The following is a 17,675-nucleotide window of genomic DNA, read 5'->3' as shown; positions in this document are numbered from 1 at the left end:
AAATTCCAGACTTTTTTATATTTTCCCCTGACTTTTCCCGGTTTTCCTGGTTTTCTAGGTCTGTAGCAACCCTGTAATTGTTTGCGGATTATATTTTATCACCTTATGAATATGTTATTTATGCAATTGTAAAAGCTTATAAGTAATTACTTATATTTTATGTATTATTTAGTTACATAACTAAATATATATAAAATTTAAAACGTATATGTTTTAAATGCTATCTTGGTAAACCAGGATTATAATTCTCTGCACATACATATATATATATATATATATATGTATGTGCAAAATATATATCTATATGGTCGTTGATCCCTGGTTAGAAGAGACAGTACTCCGGAGTTTCGCGTCAGTCGATCGGCGAACTTCGACCACGAAGGTCGTCGGAGCGCGGTGATAAGTGCACTTCGAATGTTCGTCGCGAGTGCAATGTTCTAATTACAATTAAATCTGATGGAACGCGCGAAGGACAATGAGTTCCCATCAAGCTCGATCTTACATGCGAATAAACGGCTTTTGGGTAAACGAGATTCGCTTGTCAATACACGTGATGTGTTCTGATAAAAGTTCATCGTACAGAATGCATGTGAGACATTTTTATTTTTATTTAAAAAAAAGCATTATCAAAGCTCGATATCCATTTTATTTAAAAATTTTCTCAATTTTCTTGTTCTATTTATAAAAATATATTTTTTTCCTCCCGTTTTAAATATAATTACCTTTTATTAAGCATTTTGCAGTGTAATGCATGTCTTATTATAAGGATGTTTAATCTTCTTAATTGATTCGATTATTTAATCATAAATTAGGAATTGATTTCCATTAGAAAGCGCATTCGTCAACTTTTATTTATACGCCAGTGTGAACTGGCGCATCGGTGTTCAAGAGAGCGGGATAAAATCTCATATAAGCATCCATAATTACATGTCGATTTGTTACGCGATGCAAAAGCAATATTGCGAGTATAGCTTTCAACCAATTTGTACACAAATATAATCACATATAGATGTTTTATTTGAAATTTCATAAATCACAGAGATCACTCTGTACATGCACTTTCGCGTGTAATGCATCCTCGCCTCCAATTAACATTTCACTTATTTTTTAAATTAAAATATGATTAAATTAAATTCTTTCAATCCGCGGACGGATATAATACCGCAAACGTTGTTCCGTTCTTGCATACGTGATCATAAAGCAAATTTATGATTCAAAACATTTACAAAGACAAATAAATTCGCGTGCAGAAGGTGTATTATGACTTATGGATGACATGGGTGCCACCTAAAAATATTCTCTAAGCTTCATGAATAATATATCTTCATGACTAGAGCAACTTGCTACAAAGTCGGCGAAACAAATGTCAAGAATATCTCGAATTTCTTTACTTGAATGAGCTTTCGCATTTCACGAAGCGATCTTCCAACTTGACTAACGCGTAAAGTTCGTTCTGAAATGGATTCACATTTGAATATCATTAATTAATTCATTTATTCCATCGGTCATTTATTCCACAGCGTTTCCCTTCGCATATATTGTCACATTAAAAATTACATCCGCGAAAAAAACAGAAAGCATAATAATTTTCTGATACTTTTCGTGAATATTAATTGGACTGGAATATTTATAAATGTTAATTGCGTAGTCCTTCTCCCTCCTCCAATTCTTCTTGAATAACGATAACTCGTTTCGTTTAGCATTTATAATATTTTTTATAGCTTCTGGATTTAATCCACATAAATCGATAAAAGATTCACAGAAAGCATAGTTTTGTTAAAATATCTAAAAATATAGTTAGATATCTAAAAATTTGTTGAATCATTAAGATAATTCAAGCTAAGCGTTCTACGCTCGAATTAGTTACTAAATGTCAAATTTAGTATCTTTCTTTACTCATCACATTTGAGTTTCCTACGTAATTATTTAGATGGTCCAATCAAATTATTTAGATCTATATCTAGTTAAATTTTTAAATACTTCAGCAAATTCTTTCTTTCCGTATTCAATATAACGAAGCTCTTTGTATAAAATATAGTTCTTGTACTTTGAATAGTTCGAATAACTTTGGTTAATCATACGGTATTGCATGCCTCCGATGTTTCATCAAAATTGTATCTAATTTGCAAAACTTTAGCGTATATATCACGAGAATTTTCGGAACGAGATTCTCATCGCAATATTCCTAGTTCCAGGAACCGAGTATAATTATGAAATAAAATTGCTCCTCATATATGAGCAACAAGTTCTCATCGTATATATTATTTGTGTGTTGCATAATTTTGTCATCTCTGTCGCAGAGCTGGACCTCGATTATTTAGAAAGAAGAGGCGGAAATACAATAACTTACGAGGGCGCTGAAGGAAACTCAAAAGAGGAAGATAGCCCTGCGGACACATTAGATCGTGTTAAGGTTATCTTCCTAGGTGCATCCGGCGTAGGAAAGACGAGTATAATTAGAGTAAGATTTAACTCTTACGCTTTTTTATATCTGGCTTATCTTTTTAAAGATCTTTCCACCGCCTGTAATTTTTTTATTAATAAAAATATATACATTTGTTTGTTAATTTGTTATATTATTTAATGTCTGGCGTTTTGATTAAAAAAAATTTCTTATATTTGTTCATTTTTATAGAAATTATAGAATAAATAATCAAGTTGAAGGGGTACGTCATGTACATCAGTATGTTGTTCCTATAGTGAGGCGTTTAAAAGTTAATAGACATGATTGCATCTCTCAATTAGATGTTACTTTTATGTATTTTACGTGGAACTACTCTTTGCCCTGCGAATCTCTCAATTAATCTTTTGAATATTAAACGTGCAGTTTCGAAATTTTAGAGATCTAATTACCTCAATATAGAGACATTTAATTAACATAATTTAAAATTTGGATATTATAAATATATTACATCTTAAATTTAAACGATGTAACCTTTATTAATCTGACAAAAAGCGAAGAACCTTCCCGATAACTTTGCAAATATCTTATATGAAAAAACGGTTCGTACGACGTGCGATGGACGGAAATCTTTGTCAGAATTTTTGTTTCAAAGCAGGAAAGGAAACAAATCGTGGAAACGAGTCACTCGGACGCTCCGTTCATTTCCGATAATAGTTTCCGCTTATCGATGACGACGATTATCGACTCTCCGAGGAAATTAAAAGGCACAACGAATATCCTAAGAAAGCCAAGTCACTTTTGACATTTCTTTTAATAGATGAAATTTAAGTTCAAATACCTGCTTGCGCGGGAGAACTTTCAATCGATCGTACACAAAAGGAAAGATTTCACTAAAGTATCTAGAAAAATTAAAGTATATAAAGTATCTAGATACAGATTTGTTAACTAGATAAATTAATTAAATACAGACACAGAATAATTTTATTGGGTTATCAAAATAATTATGTAGGACGTTCAAGTTGGTTGCTGGAATGTCAAAACTTTTTGCAATATTGCATGTCATGTTTGAAAATCCTATTATTTTGATGATCCAACAAAATTTTTTGTTTTTAAATCTATATATTTACTATCTAAATCTCTTGGAATAAAAATTGAGCTAGTCTTGAAAAAACAGTAAAAACTTTTTTACTCTTCAACGCAGATTTTAGGCAGATTTTTCTCTTTTTTAAGATTTCATCCTTTTGGAGTGAAATCCACTTCAAAGAAATGAAATTTCATTGCTTTTTTGGAAAGAGATTTCATTCCTTAATTTAAAATGATTTTAATTTTAAAAAAGGAATCTCCAAAAAGAATGAAATCTCATTCCTAAGGAATGAAAATCTGCCACTCTTGTTTAAGAGTGAAAATATTATCACTCTTTTTTCAAGACTGCTTTTCAATCTTTTGGAGATTTCACTTCAAAAGATTTAGAGAGTAACTAAAATTTTAAATACTTCAGCAAAGTTAAATACTTCAGTAAAATTTTAAATACTTCAATAAAACGTTCTTTCTGTGTAATAATAATATCTCTCTGAAAAGAAAAGTTTTACTTTTAAAGATTGAAAATTGAGCCACTCTTTTTCAAGACTGATTCAATTTTTACTCTTTAGAATGATAGAATGAGATTCCACTCCAAAGAATTTAGAAAGTAGGCTCTGAATTCGTAATTATTTTTACGAATATTTATTTACGATATTTATTTACGCTTCCAGCAATTCGTCTGGAGCGAGTTCTCCGAGGAGTATAGACCGACCGAGAGGCGAGAGACATTTTATCCGAGCGTAGTGCTGGCCGATCGATTATACGAATTGAAGATCACCGATTTGCCCACCATTCCGTATTTCCCGGTCAGTTCGCACTTGGAATGGACGGACTTTCGTTATTATGGACTGCGGAGTGCAACAGCGTACGTGCTTGTATTTGATCTCAGTAATCAGGACACGTTTCAGGTACGTACAATTGAAATTTAATGTTAAAATCGCGATAAATTGCGAGCAGGCCACTTGCAGGACAGAACTTTAACTTCGGAAAGAACGTCAGGAACACGGTAAACCTAGCTCACGCTTATATCTTTTTTGTTAAGTTTTTCTTGCAAGCCTTTTCCCTTCTCGCGAAAGCCGTCACAACTTTCGACTTGAAGTCGCATCAAAGTTGCTGGCATAAAAGTTTGATTATGTGGATGTTTGTCTGAATGACGAAAGGTGATCTCTCGAGGACAAAACGTAGCGCAAGTTAAATGATGATAAATCGATTTTGCTAATAAGTCAAAAGTATAAATGAAAACCCGTGATGTTGATAACATTATTAAACAAGAAATGAAATGATACAATAAGTAATTAGCGACTGCAAGAGAAGAATCTTCCTTCGTATTTATTTTGTTTAAAAATATTCTAACTTTTAACATTAAAATTACTAAGATAGCCTATATATACAGCTTCTCAACAAGTAACAAAGTATAATATTGAATGATTTAAAATAATTTATGAAATTTTTAATTAACCCTTTCATATCTAATTTTTTTTAATAAAAAGCTATAATTATAAAAGCTACTTTAATTATAAAATTAATAAAAATTTAAGCTCAATGCAAACCGACACAAGATAATACTTAACTTTAATTATTTTTTTTATTTTATAAATCATTTTTTATATTTTCGAATATAATAAAAATGCCAATATAAGCCAACACATCTTCTTTATTTATATTTTTAGACAATAGTTTTATGCATTCACAACATGTCCATCGATTTAGTTCGCTTTAGTAAAGCCTTAAAATTTTAATTTGTTTTATATTTTATAATAATATCTATCAGTTTATTACAATATTTTTTTTTATTAAAGTTTAAACAACAATTTATTGTGAAATGTGTCTTATATCTAATTTTACAGTGTCGGTGTCTTAAATAATTTAATGTTTTACTTAACCAAAGATAAAATTTTTTTAATGTGCTACTACAAGTGACCCAACGCGTGAAAGGCTAAATGTGAAAGCGCCGGTATATTTTTCTTTAATTTCCGATTGAAATTGTGTTCAGTATATTAGAACGTTGCGCGAGCAAATCTATGAGGCGCGTGACATGAGAGGCGTACCTTTGCTGGTGGTCGGGAACAAGCAGGACGAACTGTCACAGACCGTCGCTTCCGGGACCAGGTACAGGGACATCGTGAACCTCGTCCGAAAACACTGGAGATGTAGTTACGTCGAGTGCAGTGCCAGATTTAACTGTCGCGTAGTGCAGGTGCGCGATATACATTATTTATCAATCTGCCCGCTGCCAATCTGTGTCTCATTCGTATTAAGATTAATTTAACTCCTTTAAAATTTTAATGTGCACTTCAATTACCGTTCATATTTAACATTTAATACCAAAATTACGAGTATTGAAACGAGATTACTGAAATTCTCACCGAGGAAATATCGACATCGAAAAATTCATCGGGAAGAGCTTATCGTTGAAAATAAACTCGGAATTTCCCGTTTTTTAGAATTTTCGTAAAATTTTTTTTAACATTTTTAGAATTTGTTGCATTTTTAAATTTTAAGGGGAGGACCAAAAGTAGAAACGCGCTTTTGAAATGCAGTTTATTGCAAAAGGTAGCGTTTTATGTTTATACTTTATACGAATTCCAAATTCTAACTTCAGATACAACTTAGTTTTTTAAAAAATTGACAATAAATGAGATCTATCATCTTCCCAAGTATTAACAATTAATCAATTCAATAACTTCAAAATTTGTATACTTATAATTAAAAAAAAAACTAAAGGTTGTTAAAATTAAAATTTGGGTTTCTCTTAACATGTACACGAAGAATTGTTGCAACAAACCACATTTCAAAAGCATGTTTCCTTGAAGACTTCCGGTCTTTTCCTGATTCAGTCCATTTCTTCAAAATTCACAATCAATCTGCATAACTTCAATTGTAGAACAATTATTTGCATTGCCTCTTAAAAGAGATTGCGAGTTAGAAAGACTACAGCAACTTTTCGATATCTTTTGATTGACAGGTATTTCGGGAACTGATGAAGAGCATACAGGCAATAGAAGGTAGGCCGAACTCGCCGTCACCCGCGGCCACGCAACCAATGCGATCCCATCAGCACGATACCAGCGAGAGATGTATTCTTCTCTGACATTAAGACCAAATCGCTTCCCTTACGAGGCAGTCGATCATACAATGCACCGTCATATATCATGTATCGTACTTGCCCTCGAGCAATGAAACTAGAGTAATAACAACTCGAAGAGCATGTCACTCGAGGCACGAGAGTCAAGAGTGGTAGAATACGTCGTACATCGGGGGTGACTCTTCTAAGACTGTACAAGAGTGCTAACGTGCACAATTACGCGAGCGAGTGGACGAGTGAAATAACAAGTTTCGAAATAAGCGACAATAATAATCAAGATTTACGCCAACGGCGAATTCGCTGCGACATGCGATTTAATCGCCGAATTATATATATCGGAGATTTCGCGCATAATTTAGCGGGTGAAATCCCGTCGATTCAACGGAAAGGTCTCTTCCTGCAGTATTCAAATTTTGTATTCATGTTAATCGCATTTGCATATTTAAACAATTTTCCTTTATATGTAGGTCGATTACGATACTAATATATAGTAATATTACAATATTATAACGATGATAATTATAATTTCCTAGACAAATCAATTTTAGTAAAGTTACGCAAACGTACATAAAATTACTTTTACATGTGTATACCGATTTTCAATGAGTTATGTAGATCTCTGGACGGAAATGAGATCGTCTATAGAAGTTAACACGCGTTAGAATGCTCAGAGGACTATTAAATAGCATAAAAATTAGAAAAAAAAAACTTCGATAATTAAACGAGACAAGAAGGTAGCGAAATGCAGCGCGGAACTCCTCTCAGCTCAACCCTTTCCCGCGTTCGGCCTAATTATATTCACGCAGTAGGTAGGTATTCGGTGAGAACGAAGCAATAGTACATATACATATACATATATTTTACTATGCTGTTAAGAGAGTTAATTGGTTATCAATCTAACGGTCAGTCGATCGTGAGAAACGTGTAATCGTTATAATTATCGACATGTTGTATACATAGATTATACTGGCATATATCGTGTGTTAGCGTTGTTACCGTTTATATGTACTCTACGAAGGATGCTATGTGCACGTAATTTCTACATTAGGTCCTTCTCGAGATAAGATTCATCCCCGTGACTCATCGCGACGCGTTAATACTGTCACGCGCCACACATCAGTGACACCAGCAATAGAGAGAGCGTCTCATCGACATTATTATCTGTTACATTCGAACGCTCGAATGCACATGTTAAAGAGTATCACATATATATATATATATACAACAGGGGCATAAAAGATACGTAAGATCGCTCAATTTCAATTTGCACAAACGCAAGTTAATCGTTTTGTAACCGGCGCGAGTACGATAGCATGGGAACGACGGGCAGAGTGATACATAATCCCTTATTTTGTATGCACATGCACGACGTTCACAATAAAAACGCCAGTGAGACAGTAGCACGTGGCATATCATTTTTTTTCTACACGTTCTCGCCTACTTTATTTTAATTTTTAATTCGTTGAAAGCTGACACGTCCTCGCGAAACTTTATGGGCTTTCTATAAGTCGTTTAGTCACTACTTATATCATACTAGAGACAAGTTAGAATTATAAGTCATAAATCTTAGGGAACTTACATCAGAATAAATCATTTTAGACTATTACGTCATAATATGACAGCCAATCAGAAGAATAATAGTTCTCGGAGAAAATGATTGTATGATTAGTCAATTATAAGTCAATCATAAAGTAACTTAAATAAAAAATGTTTAATTGTAAAAAATGAAATTTCATCAGTCATTCTGATTAATGACTCATCGTTGACTAACTGTTTATTACTATAGAAAGGAACATCAAGTCAAGAGAAAGTCAAAATGATTTTATTTTAACATCATGAAAGTCGAAATAATGATTTTTTTGTTCGACTGTTTATTGACGTTAAGAATTAAAATTAAGTCATTTTTTGTTAATTTTTGTGGATTCCTTTTCTCGAGCAGAACATAACTCATCATGACATTAGAATGAACGTTAGAAAAATTTCAAAGTAATTACAAAAAGTCACTTTTTAATAAATTACGATATTATATTTTAACATCGTTTTTGGGTTATTTATTTTTATTTTTCAATGATGCTCATAGAAGTCTTCTTAAACAGAAGAAGACTGCTTGAAGTAAACGCATTCAAGTCTCGCTTCTGATTTTTCTTTGAACTGAATGTGTCAAAATGTTTCTAAGATAATTTAATATAAAATATATAATATGAAAAATTCTCCGTTTAATTTGATATAAAACATAAATTCAAATTATTACAAAAGAAGTTATCATTACTTCATCTTACATACTTTCCACGTAGCATAACAGTTAATTTGGATTTGATTGAATAAATTATTACGGAAGATGTTACGTCTGTCGAAAGGACTTCGGTGTGAAAAAGTCTATCTATTCGCTCTGCGGGAGAGGAGAAGAAGTTGCATCGCGCAATTTTCCGACAGAAAGATCAACTTTGGAACGAGTGAACGACACGTACTGGTTGGAACTAATTTATCAAAGTACGTGAAATCGCGCGAATGACTAATTCGCAAAATTCGCGAATCCTATCAAAGCAGTGCCGCTTAATTTACTTGAGATATAAACAGTCTTCCGAAAAATACAATAAATATAGAATCTGTCATCCGAAGGTGAGCAAAACGAAAGGAGAACCCAGTATGAGCACAAATCTAAAGGAAGCCCTTTGCGAGAAGATTCCCGTGCATCACGATCTTCTGAGAAACTTTCGACTTTACTTCGGTCCAAGTGTCGTCAGTCAAATCACGGTCGAAAACTTGTACACAGGATTAAACGATGTAAAAACTATCGTCAAGGAAACCTCGGAACTTGATCCTAAACATGGTGTAATAATCATAAAATGTTTAATTATTAAGAGACAAGATATTTTTAAATTATTAAAGGAATAATTATAGATGCATTAATGAAATAAATGATGATATATTAAAAAATATAGATATTAAAGATAATATATACTTTATTTTTCAAATGTGTGCGTATGTAAAAGATGATATAGTTTTATAAATTTGTTAAACTTTTCGCTCAAAGTTAGATGTTATGAATACAATAAATATTCTTAATTTTTTAATTTAATTATCTCAAATATGATTGTATGCTGAAACATTCAAACATTAACTACAACACGATGTGAGACACTAATAATATAAGGAACTAAAACATTATTAAAATATTATCTCATATTCTGGCTGAGATAATATTTTTCACAATAAGTTCTTTATCGAAATAATTTAGGGAGGATTATTTTATATATAGGAATGTTTCAGTTTCTTATATTATTAGTGTCTCACATCGATTGTGGTTAATGTCCGAATGTTTCAGCGCACAATCATATTTGAGATAAATTAAATTTAAAAATTAAGAATATATATTGTATATATTCATAACTTTGATCGAAAAGTTAAGTTTAACAAATTTATAAAACTATATCATCTTTTACATACGCACACATTTGAAAGATAAAGTATATATTATCTTTAATATCTATATTTTTTAATACAATTCTTATTTGTTAAACTTTTCATTTTTATAAAACTTTAAATTTCATAAAAATATATCAAATATTAAATTGTTAAAATTTCAAACAATGTTTGTGACTCATAGGTTACACGATTTTCTTCTTTGAGAGAGAGAGAGAGAGAGAGAGAAGAAAAAGAGAGAGACTTTAACGTTAAAAATAAAACTTCTTTAGATCGTATACCGTGGATTAACTATACCGGAAGTGATCGCTCTACTGCCTCGCGAAGGAAACTCGCCAAGCGCAGAGGCTGTATTTTGGTTGCTCCTAACTGGTGACGTTCCTACACAGCAGCAAACTGCTTCATTGATCGCCGACTGGACGTTACGACGTAAAAAATGTACAGAATGGTGGTCGGGACCACGCGGCGAAACAATAGCTTCCGTTCTACGTTCAATGCCCGAAACAATTACACCCTTGCATAGATTGTCGATCGCGCTCACAATTTTCAACATCAGCAAACAGACGAGAGAAGCTAAAAAGCACGGTGCCATGCCTTATACTTATTGGGAGGTAATTGAAGATATGTTGTGACACATTATAAAAATTTACTGAATAAATAAAAAAAAACCTTCGAAGAATTACTTAACTACAAAATTAATATTGAAGATAATAATAATCGAAATGTTTTCTATCTAATAAAACACATAATAAAAATAAAAACGTAATTATGTCTCATTTAAAAAATATGAATAAAATTATAGATATAAATAGCAAAAAATATTGATTCAAAATATTAAATTTTCATTTCTAAAAGTACAGTACATGTGATTTCACTTATGAATTTGTATAATTGAGCTAATTATAGCAGAGAAAGAATGATATGGTTTTCTGTATATAAAAACGCATTTCTATTGTAAAAAATTTTCATCAATTGATTATATTGATATTATACATTAATTAACGAAAAATAACATTTACTTTTATTTTAAGTATATCTACGAAGATGGTATGGAATTTCTCGCGACCTTACCAGCAATACTCGGTTTGATTGCCAAAGGCCAAACGTTGACAAATGTGAGCGGTGATGGCGATTGGGTGCAATTTTTGTTAGATTGCTTAAGAAACGTGAACGAGAGCTTAGACAGCCGAAAATCATCGATTGCAGATTTTCTCAGATTATACATCACTTTAAATGCGTAAATTTTTCAATTTCTCTTGTAATATAAAAATTTTCATTTTTGTTAAAAATAAATTCGAATGTTAAATATATGTTTAAAAAACAATGAAGCTATAATTATAAAAAGTATTAAGTTATATCTATTTAATAAACTAAATAATACAAAATCATTATAAAAAATAGAAAAATTCATTTCGTGTAAATAGTAACAATAACTGTGAAATTATATCTTTCAATTGAATTAAGTGTAAAAGGAAAAATACAAGAGAATTGAATATCTATTTTAATCCTAGTGACGATGATGGCGGAGCTCCGATTGCTCACGTTACGCAAATTTTGGGTTCAACTGATCTCCATATAAATGAGGTATTAGCGAGCACCGTTTTAGCGCACATTGAAGAGCCTAAAAGTGGAACAATGTTGGAGGTAAAACATTAGATTATGAAAAAATTACACATATATATGTAATATATCTAATATAATCATATGATTATTGATTGTTAATCATATGATTGTTATAATAATATATTATAAATATTACCATATATATATATATATATATATATATATATAATATATATATATGTGTGTGTGCGTGTGTATTGTACAGTGGAAAAAATTACAAACAAAAATCAAAAACACTCTTGGCCGAACGTGGACGGAACATGCCTTACAAACCTGCGTGCTGAATTTATTAAGCAGAGACAAATTGATAGGATATAAGCAAGCTGATTTTTGCGATCCACGATATACCGCACTCCTGCATTACGCCAAGCAACATTTGCCCAATAATTCGGAAGTAAAGGTACAAAAAATTGTGCGAGAAAAAAATATTGATTCTTATAGAAGATACAAGCCATAAAGCTAAAAACTTCACAGCTCTCGGAAGATATTACACAGATATTAAGAACGGCATTAAGAAGACCGAAAAGGAAGGACATTTATCCAGAACAGAATGCCTTGGCTCCTGTTATTTTTCAGGTAGAACTGCTGTGTTTTTATAGTAGAAAATAAATTTTAGTTTTTGTGCAAAAACATTCGACTTGCACATTTTCGTTTGACTGTTATTGTATTTACTATTGAATTTTATTTAATTTATATATAATTATATATTATGTATTATCATATATACATATTTATATATAATTCAGAATAATATAATTTCATATAATTTATAAATTGTCTGTTATATCATATTTGAATTATCTAAATTTTTAACATTATTTATAAACATTTATTGCACACACACACACACACATACACACACACACACACACACACAACAAAGTAAGATTATTAAGTAAATTTTAGTAATTTAGTATAATATAGACTTAGTTTTAAAAGAAAAAAGGTAAAAGAAGATGTAAGACATATTGTTTCTAAATGCCTTAATTAATGTTTTGATGATTTCTCTACCTAGTATTACGGATTAGAAGACATGAGATTTAATCAGATGATACTTTATATGGCACGGACTCTGGGAGCGATCGCCTCGATTATCTGGACGAAGATTGTGAACGCGCCTATCGAGCACCCGATATCAAGTTGCACTTACAACTATGTAGAATCAGTTTGCGATAACGGCACAAAGAATCGAAAACGTAGGACACGAAAGTAAATAAAAGCAAAACGCGTATAAAGGCTCACTTGTCAAAGTAAATCGATCTTCGAGCTCAGTGATCTTTATTTCTCAAAGTTTAACTATAATTAACTATAATTATTGATTATCAATTATTCGTCAACTATTTTCCGCTATCGCGTATGCTTGAAATAAATTGTTTTAAAAATGTCATTTGAAATTATTCCAGGTAGAACACAGAAGTCATAATAATATTCTAATTACATCATCATGATTTGTATTTGTCACATTTACTCAAGAAACATACAAGTCAACAAAAAATCATAATTAACTTTCATGACGTCAAAATAAAATCATTTTTGACTTTCTCTTGATGTGAATGTACATTTATTTTTAGTATCAAATAACGTCATAATAATCTATAATATTATGACTTAATTTATGACTCTGTGTTTTACCTGGAATTATATAAATGTAATATATGTAGATACATAATATTTACCTTCAAAACAGATGCCTTGGGCAGAGAGAGAAAATTGCATTTTTTTTAATTATCTATTACTGCGAGATCTTTAAAATAAAAAGTATGTTGTTGCCACAAAGTCGCCAAAGCATTTTAGAGACACGAGCCGACCTCTATACATCAATCTTAGTACTTTCGTAATAACGCGCGTAAATGCGGTGATAATGCAGGTTTCTCATTTCAGTGCTGAACGCAAATAAAAAATATATGGGAAAATAACAGAAACGGTATCTAATGGGGCTACTCCCCGACTGACCCGACTCCTTCTCGACAAGACGGGGACTTTAGGGGCATGCTCGAGTACCGTTGTTAATTCAAAGAAAGAAGAACTTGCCTCAAAAGGACATGGAAGGGGATCGTATCGCGAGATACATCAGAGAGTACCTACATTCAAACGCGTGGATCGTTTTTAATACGCGTGCTCGAGCAAGGTCCAATCGACGTCGTACAGATAATCGCGTGTAGAATGGCGTGATACGACGTGTACTCGCGCTTCGAAATTATGACAGACAGAACTGACGGAAGGTCGCCGACGTGAACGCTCCAAAGAAATCTGAGTCGCGCAAACCGAAATTCTGTGTCGTTTTCGCGAACTGAGGATTGTACGGCTGAAGAAATGAGAATCTCTCGATGATCGTAGCGGGATCTGCGTGATTACAATCTTTCACAAGGTATATCTATAGAATTATATGTTTATCTCGGAAATCATTGAAAACAAAAGGGCGACGTATATTCTTTATGATTTTTCTCTTTACATATATGTTACGATATTTATCGTATTTATTTTGTTGGAGATATACGAGCGACATAAAAGCGAATTAATGTTTAATTAGAGGTATATCGATTTTGAAACCAAATTTGACAACTTTTGGCATAAAAGTAGAGGACTGATAAAAATCGTGATGATTAAGGATGACATCCAGCTGACAATGATGACATCAGACATATCTGAAGGTTAGAAAATCTGTTGTATCGACATATCATAAAAATAATACACGAAATATGAAATCTAGTACAACCCAAGCAGAACAACAAGTCATTATTATCAAAATGATGTCGTAATAATTCCAAAATGATCGTTAAAAGTTATTTTTCAATCATTCCAGATTCATTTTAATGTCATTTGACTTTATCGTGATTATTGTTTTGCTTGGAGAATGACTTTCCATAAGATCTCGTGAAGAAATAAAATGAAATTTAGTATAAAATTCAGTAAAAATCTATAAAATAGAGCAATAAACAAATAATCTATAAAATATTGCTAACATAGATTGAATAAGAAATTCTGTAAAAAAAAAACGAAAAAATAAAACTAGTTATGAGTTTTGAAAGATGTATTCTATCAGTGTAATTTAATTTCAATCTCAATTCAATTAACTCATCTTTGTAAAATTCTGGAATTAGAAAAAGATGAAAAGTAATCAATTAAATAAAAATTAAAGTTAATCTACATTGATAGAAACGGGCATTATAGAGCCATATTTATATAGAAAGAATAGAAATCCATAATTTAAATACAAATACAATAATAATAATCTTGCTATTTGCCAAAAGCCAGAAAAAAAATCTGGAAGTTTATTACGGTTCTTGAAACGAGATGAAAATTACATAAGTGAGCAAATTTACAAAATATTTATAACTTTATTGTCAATTTGATCAACAGTGAATCTGCTTATTTTTATAACTTTCACTTCGTTTAAAAAAAAATGTTATAAGTGTCTGTTTGTTTTTAACTGCAAGAAGTTCAGCTAAAAAAAAGAATAAATTTATAGATACTTTTCTTTAAAAGGCGAGAAATATAGAATCATTTAAATATAATTAGTTGTGCAACTCTAAAATGAATTTTTAACTTTTCGCAAAGCTTCATATATCATCTGTTTTTTTCGCACAGTGAGATTATAAATCATTACTAAATATATTATTACTAAATATATTATAATTATATGCATATTTTGCGTATTATTTTTTGTCATGTGTTCGTACATATTTCGTCGGTACAACAGATTTCTTAACCTTCTCAAACATTCTCAAATACGTCAATTTTAACAGTTAATTAATGATTTTATAGTGTCGAACGAGTATTTTAATTTTTTCAAGCCTTCGTTCTTACACAAAGAAGCATTGAACAAACAAATTTCATCAAAAACTAAACAGTGTCCTAAATAAAAAATCAAGTAGTGTTCTAAATCAAATATTTACTAATACATATGCTGTTCTAAGTTATTTAATAATGTACATTATATTACGCAACATTCTATATTACTTTGTTTACATTGATATTAAAAACATCTTACGAAAACATTGCACGTTACATATGACGTACATATGATGTAATAAGGGGACTTAACAGTTATTGAACGTTGATATAGTCACAAATTGATAAAAATATTTAAATATAAAAATGTTTAGATAAAACATGGCTGAGAATAGATCAACAGAAGAGACCACAAGCGGACATTGTGACCCAAGGATGCCACTTATATCGACGTCAAATGAAAATAGACAAGTTCAGGATTCATCAAATAATACTAGGTACACATTGGCGAATATAAGCCCTGAAACGGCATTTAACTTTGGTGTCAGAACGGCAGAACGTTCAAGAATATTCGCGGGTAACATTTCCTCCACTATTCGTCCTCTTATACAGGCAGCGGTATGTAACATCAGGATTATCAATATTAATCCTTCGCAATAGAGATCTTTGAGAAACACAGCAAATTTTTTATTCTGGATTATATGTATAAAGATCTAAAGAAAAAATAATCTGATATACTTCTTGAAGCTTTGACGAGTTTTTACCATCATAAATAATCGGATTGTATTTTACAGATTTATTTTTTATAGATTAAAATTTATTTGCTAAGGAGAATCAAACAAAGCTAATGAGAGTAGTTAATAGTGCAGTTAACAGTGCGCAAAGAGGTCACAAAAAAAAACTGTTTTAATACATATTTATCGTGAAAATATGATCGCTTTACAATTAATTGATTTCGACTCTATGTGGAATCATCCTCAGTATAATTCGATATAAATCCTTCTTATGAACTATGTTCATTCTCAATGTGTCAAGATTGAGTCACTAACAAATTGCTAAATTTGAACTTGGCATAAATCTAAAAATAGATCAAGAATACTATCTTGAAGTTTAGGATCACATTTAATCAACATCAATTTAAATTTATGTATATAATAATAAGATTAAGAACGTATTATAAAATATGCTTTCAGCATTACATCACGCACGTATAAAAAAAAAGTTTTTATATGATCTTTTTGTGCACTATTAATTGTGCTGTACTCTCATTACTTGTTTGATTCTCCTTTGTTTTTAATTTTGAGAGTTCATTTCTTAGTTTATGTTTACTTATCTGCTAAAATTTACAAAATATTGATGGTGTTTAAAGATCCCAATTGCTGATGTAGATTTCGAAAGAATATATTTAATTAATCATTTTCTTTTTGTCATAATAGCCTAACTTATCATTGACGTCACTCCTAGCCATTCCTGGACTCCGGAATCAAGTTCATCCAGCTGCATTACCAAGCGATAGCTACGTAATAAATGTAGAGGATCCTGTAAATGATACTAATTCTCATGATGAATCTGTGCACAATCATCACCATCATCATCATCACATAGTATCAACAATGCCAAACAATTTTTCAAATAACACGCATGAAACCGCGAGTGAAGTAATCGAAAACCACAATAATAATGCCTCGGAAAATTCTGTCAATGGCAACGTTCAGATAGGTCCGGAAGCTCGGGCAATGTTGAAACAGCTTCAACAATACGTTCCTTTTGTAACCATTCTTCTCACCAAGGGTCTCTATGATCATCGAGCCGGAATAATCACGTTTGTTGTATTGCTTATTACGTTCTTCCACGCTAATAATGGCCTCAAACGTGAAATCGCTAAACAGCATAACCGGAGTTGGTCGTTGCTCATGCTGATTCTATGCTATATCACTGCGTGTATTGTGTTCGTCGTATACACGTTTAATTTGTACACTCTCGTTCCCTATGCTGAACCACTCACGATCTGGGAATTACTTTGCTACGTCACGGTGATGGACTTCTTCCTTAAACTCATCACCATCATTTGCAAAGTTCTTTTGACTTGTCTACCGGTACGATTACTGGCATTCCAGAATCGGGTAAATATTCATTCGTTATTTCAATTTGTATTGAATATTATATAACATATATATATATATATATATATATATATATATATATAGTAGTATATAATAAGTAATAAATAAAATTAAATTAAGTAAGTAAGTAATTATTATTATAGTAGTAGACGACGTACTACTACTAACTTATACGTAGTCGTCGTCCGACCTACGTCTACACGTA

The 17,675-nt window shown here is 31.4% G+C and overlaps 3 protein-coding genes across 3 annotated transcripts in view; all 3 read left to right on the top strand.

Annotated features, from left to right (window-relative positions):
• Window positions 1-456: 456 nt before the first annotated feature.
• LOC105625185 (ras-like protein family member 10B) lies at window positions 457-6,575 on the top strand. Its single transcript, XM_012206529.1, has 5 exons — window positions 457-523; window positions 2,301-2,461; window positions 4,156-4,392; window positions 5,478-5,681; window positions 6,450-6,575. The coding sequence occupies exons 1-5, from the start codon at window positions 457-459 to the stop codon at window positions 6,573-6,575; spliced, it is 795 nt and encodes a 264-aa protein (XP_012061919.1).
• Window positions 6,576-8,907: 2,332 nt separating this feature from the next.
• LOC105625724 (probable citrate synthase 2, mitochondrial) lies at window positions 8,908-12,828 on the top strand. The gene is made up of 8 exons (XM_012207047.1): window positions 8,908-9,059; window positions 9,173-9,401; window positions 10,265-10,603; window positions 11,024-11,229; window positions 11,504-11,636; window positions 11,821-12,015; window positions 12,090-12,191; window positions 12,631-12,828. The coding sequence occupies exons 1-8, from the start codon at window positions 8,908-8,910 to the stop codon at window positions 12,826-12,828; spliced, it is 1,554 nt and encodes a 517-aa protein (XP_012062437.1).
• Window positions 12,829-15,728: 2,900 nt separating this feature from the next.
• Window positions 15,729-17,675, top strand: part of LOC105625174 (RING finger and transmembrane domain-containing protein 2-like) — a 2,908-nt gene continuing 961 nt past the window's right edge. Inside the window, exons 1-2 of the mRNA XM_012206518.1 lie at window positions 15,729-15,965; window positions 16,784-17,470. Of these exons, the coding sequence (XP_012061908.1) occupies window positions 15,729-15,965; window positions 16,784-17,470 (924 nt within the window). The remainder of the gene's footprint in view (window positions 15,966-16,783; window positions 17,471-17,675) is intronic.

Source organism: Atta cephalotes (assembly GCF_000143395.1).
Source record: "Atta cephalotes unplaced genomic scaffold scaffold00003, whole genome shotgun sequence".
Taxonomy (NCBI): domain Eukaryota; kingdom Metazoa; phylum Arthropoda; class Insecta; order Hymenoptera; family Formicidae; genus Atta; species Atta cephalotes.
Note: the sequence above shows the minus strand (reverse complement) of the source record. Positions and strands in the feature narration are given on the sequence as shown.

What these genes read in the sequence shown, in the direction of transcription:
- LOC105625185 (XM_012206529.1), top strand. Translation starts at nt 457, where the DNA reads ATGGAACGCGCGAAGGACAATGAGTTCCCATCAAGCTCGATCTTACAT. An exon ending in GTAATCAGGACACGTTTCAG is followed by an intron (nt 4,393 to 5,477) that starts GTACGTACAATT and finishes AATTGTGTTCAG; the next exon opens with TATATTAGAACGTTGCGCGA. An exon ending in TTAACTGTCGCGTAGTGCAG is followed by an intron (nt 5,682 to 6,449) that starts GTGCGCGATATA and finishes TTTGATTGACAG; the next exon opens with GTATTTCGGGAACTGATGAA.
- LOC105625724 (XM_012207047.1), top strand. Translation starts at nt 8,908, where the DNA reads ATGTTACGTCTGTCGAAAGGACTTCGGTGTGAAAAAGTCTATCTATTC. An exon ending in GTTGGAACTAATTTATCAAA is followed by an intron (nt 9,060 to 9,172) that starts GTACGTGAAATC and finishes CAATAAATATAG; the next exon opens with AATCTGTCATCCGAAGGTGA. An exon ending in TGGCTCCTGTTATTTTTCAG is followed by an intron (nt 12,192 to 12,630) that starts GTAGAACTGCTG and finishes TTCTCTACCTAG; the next exon opens with TATTACGGATTAGAAGACAT.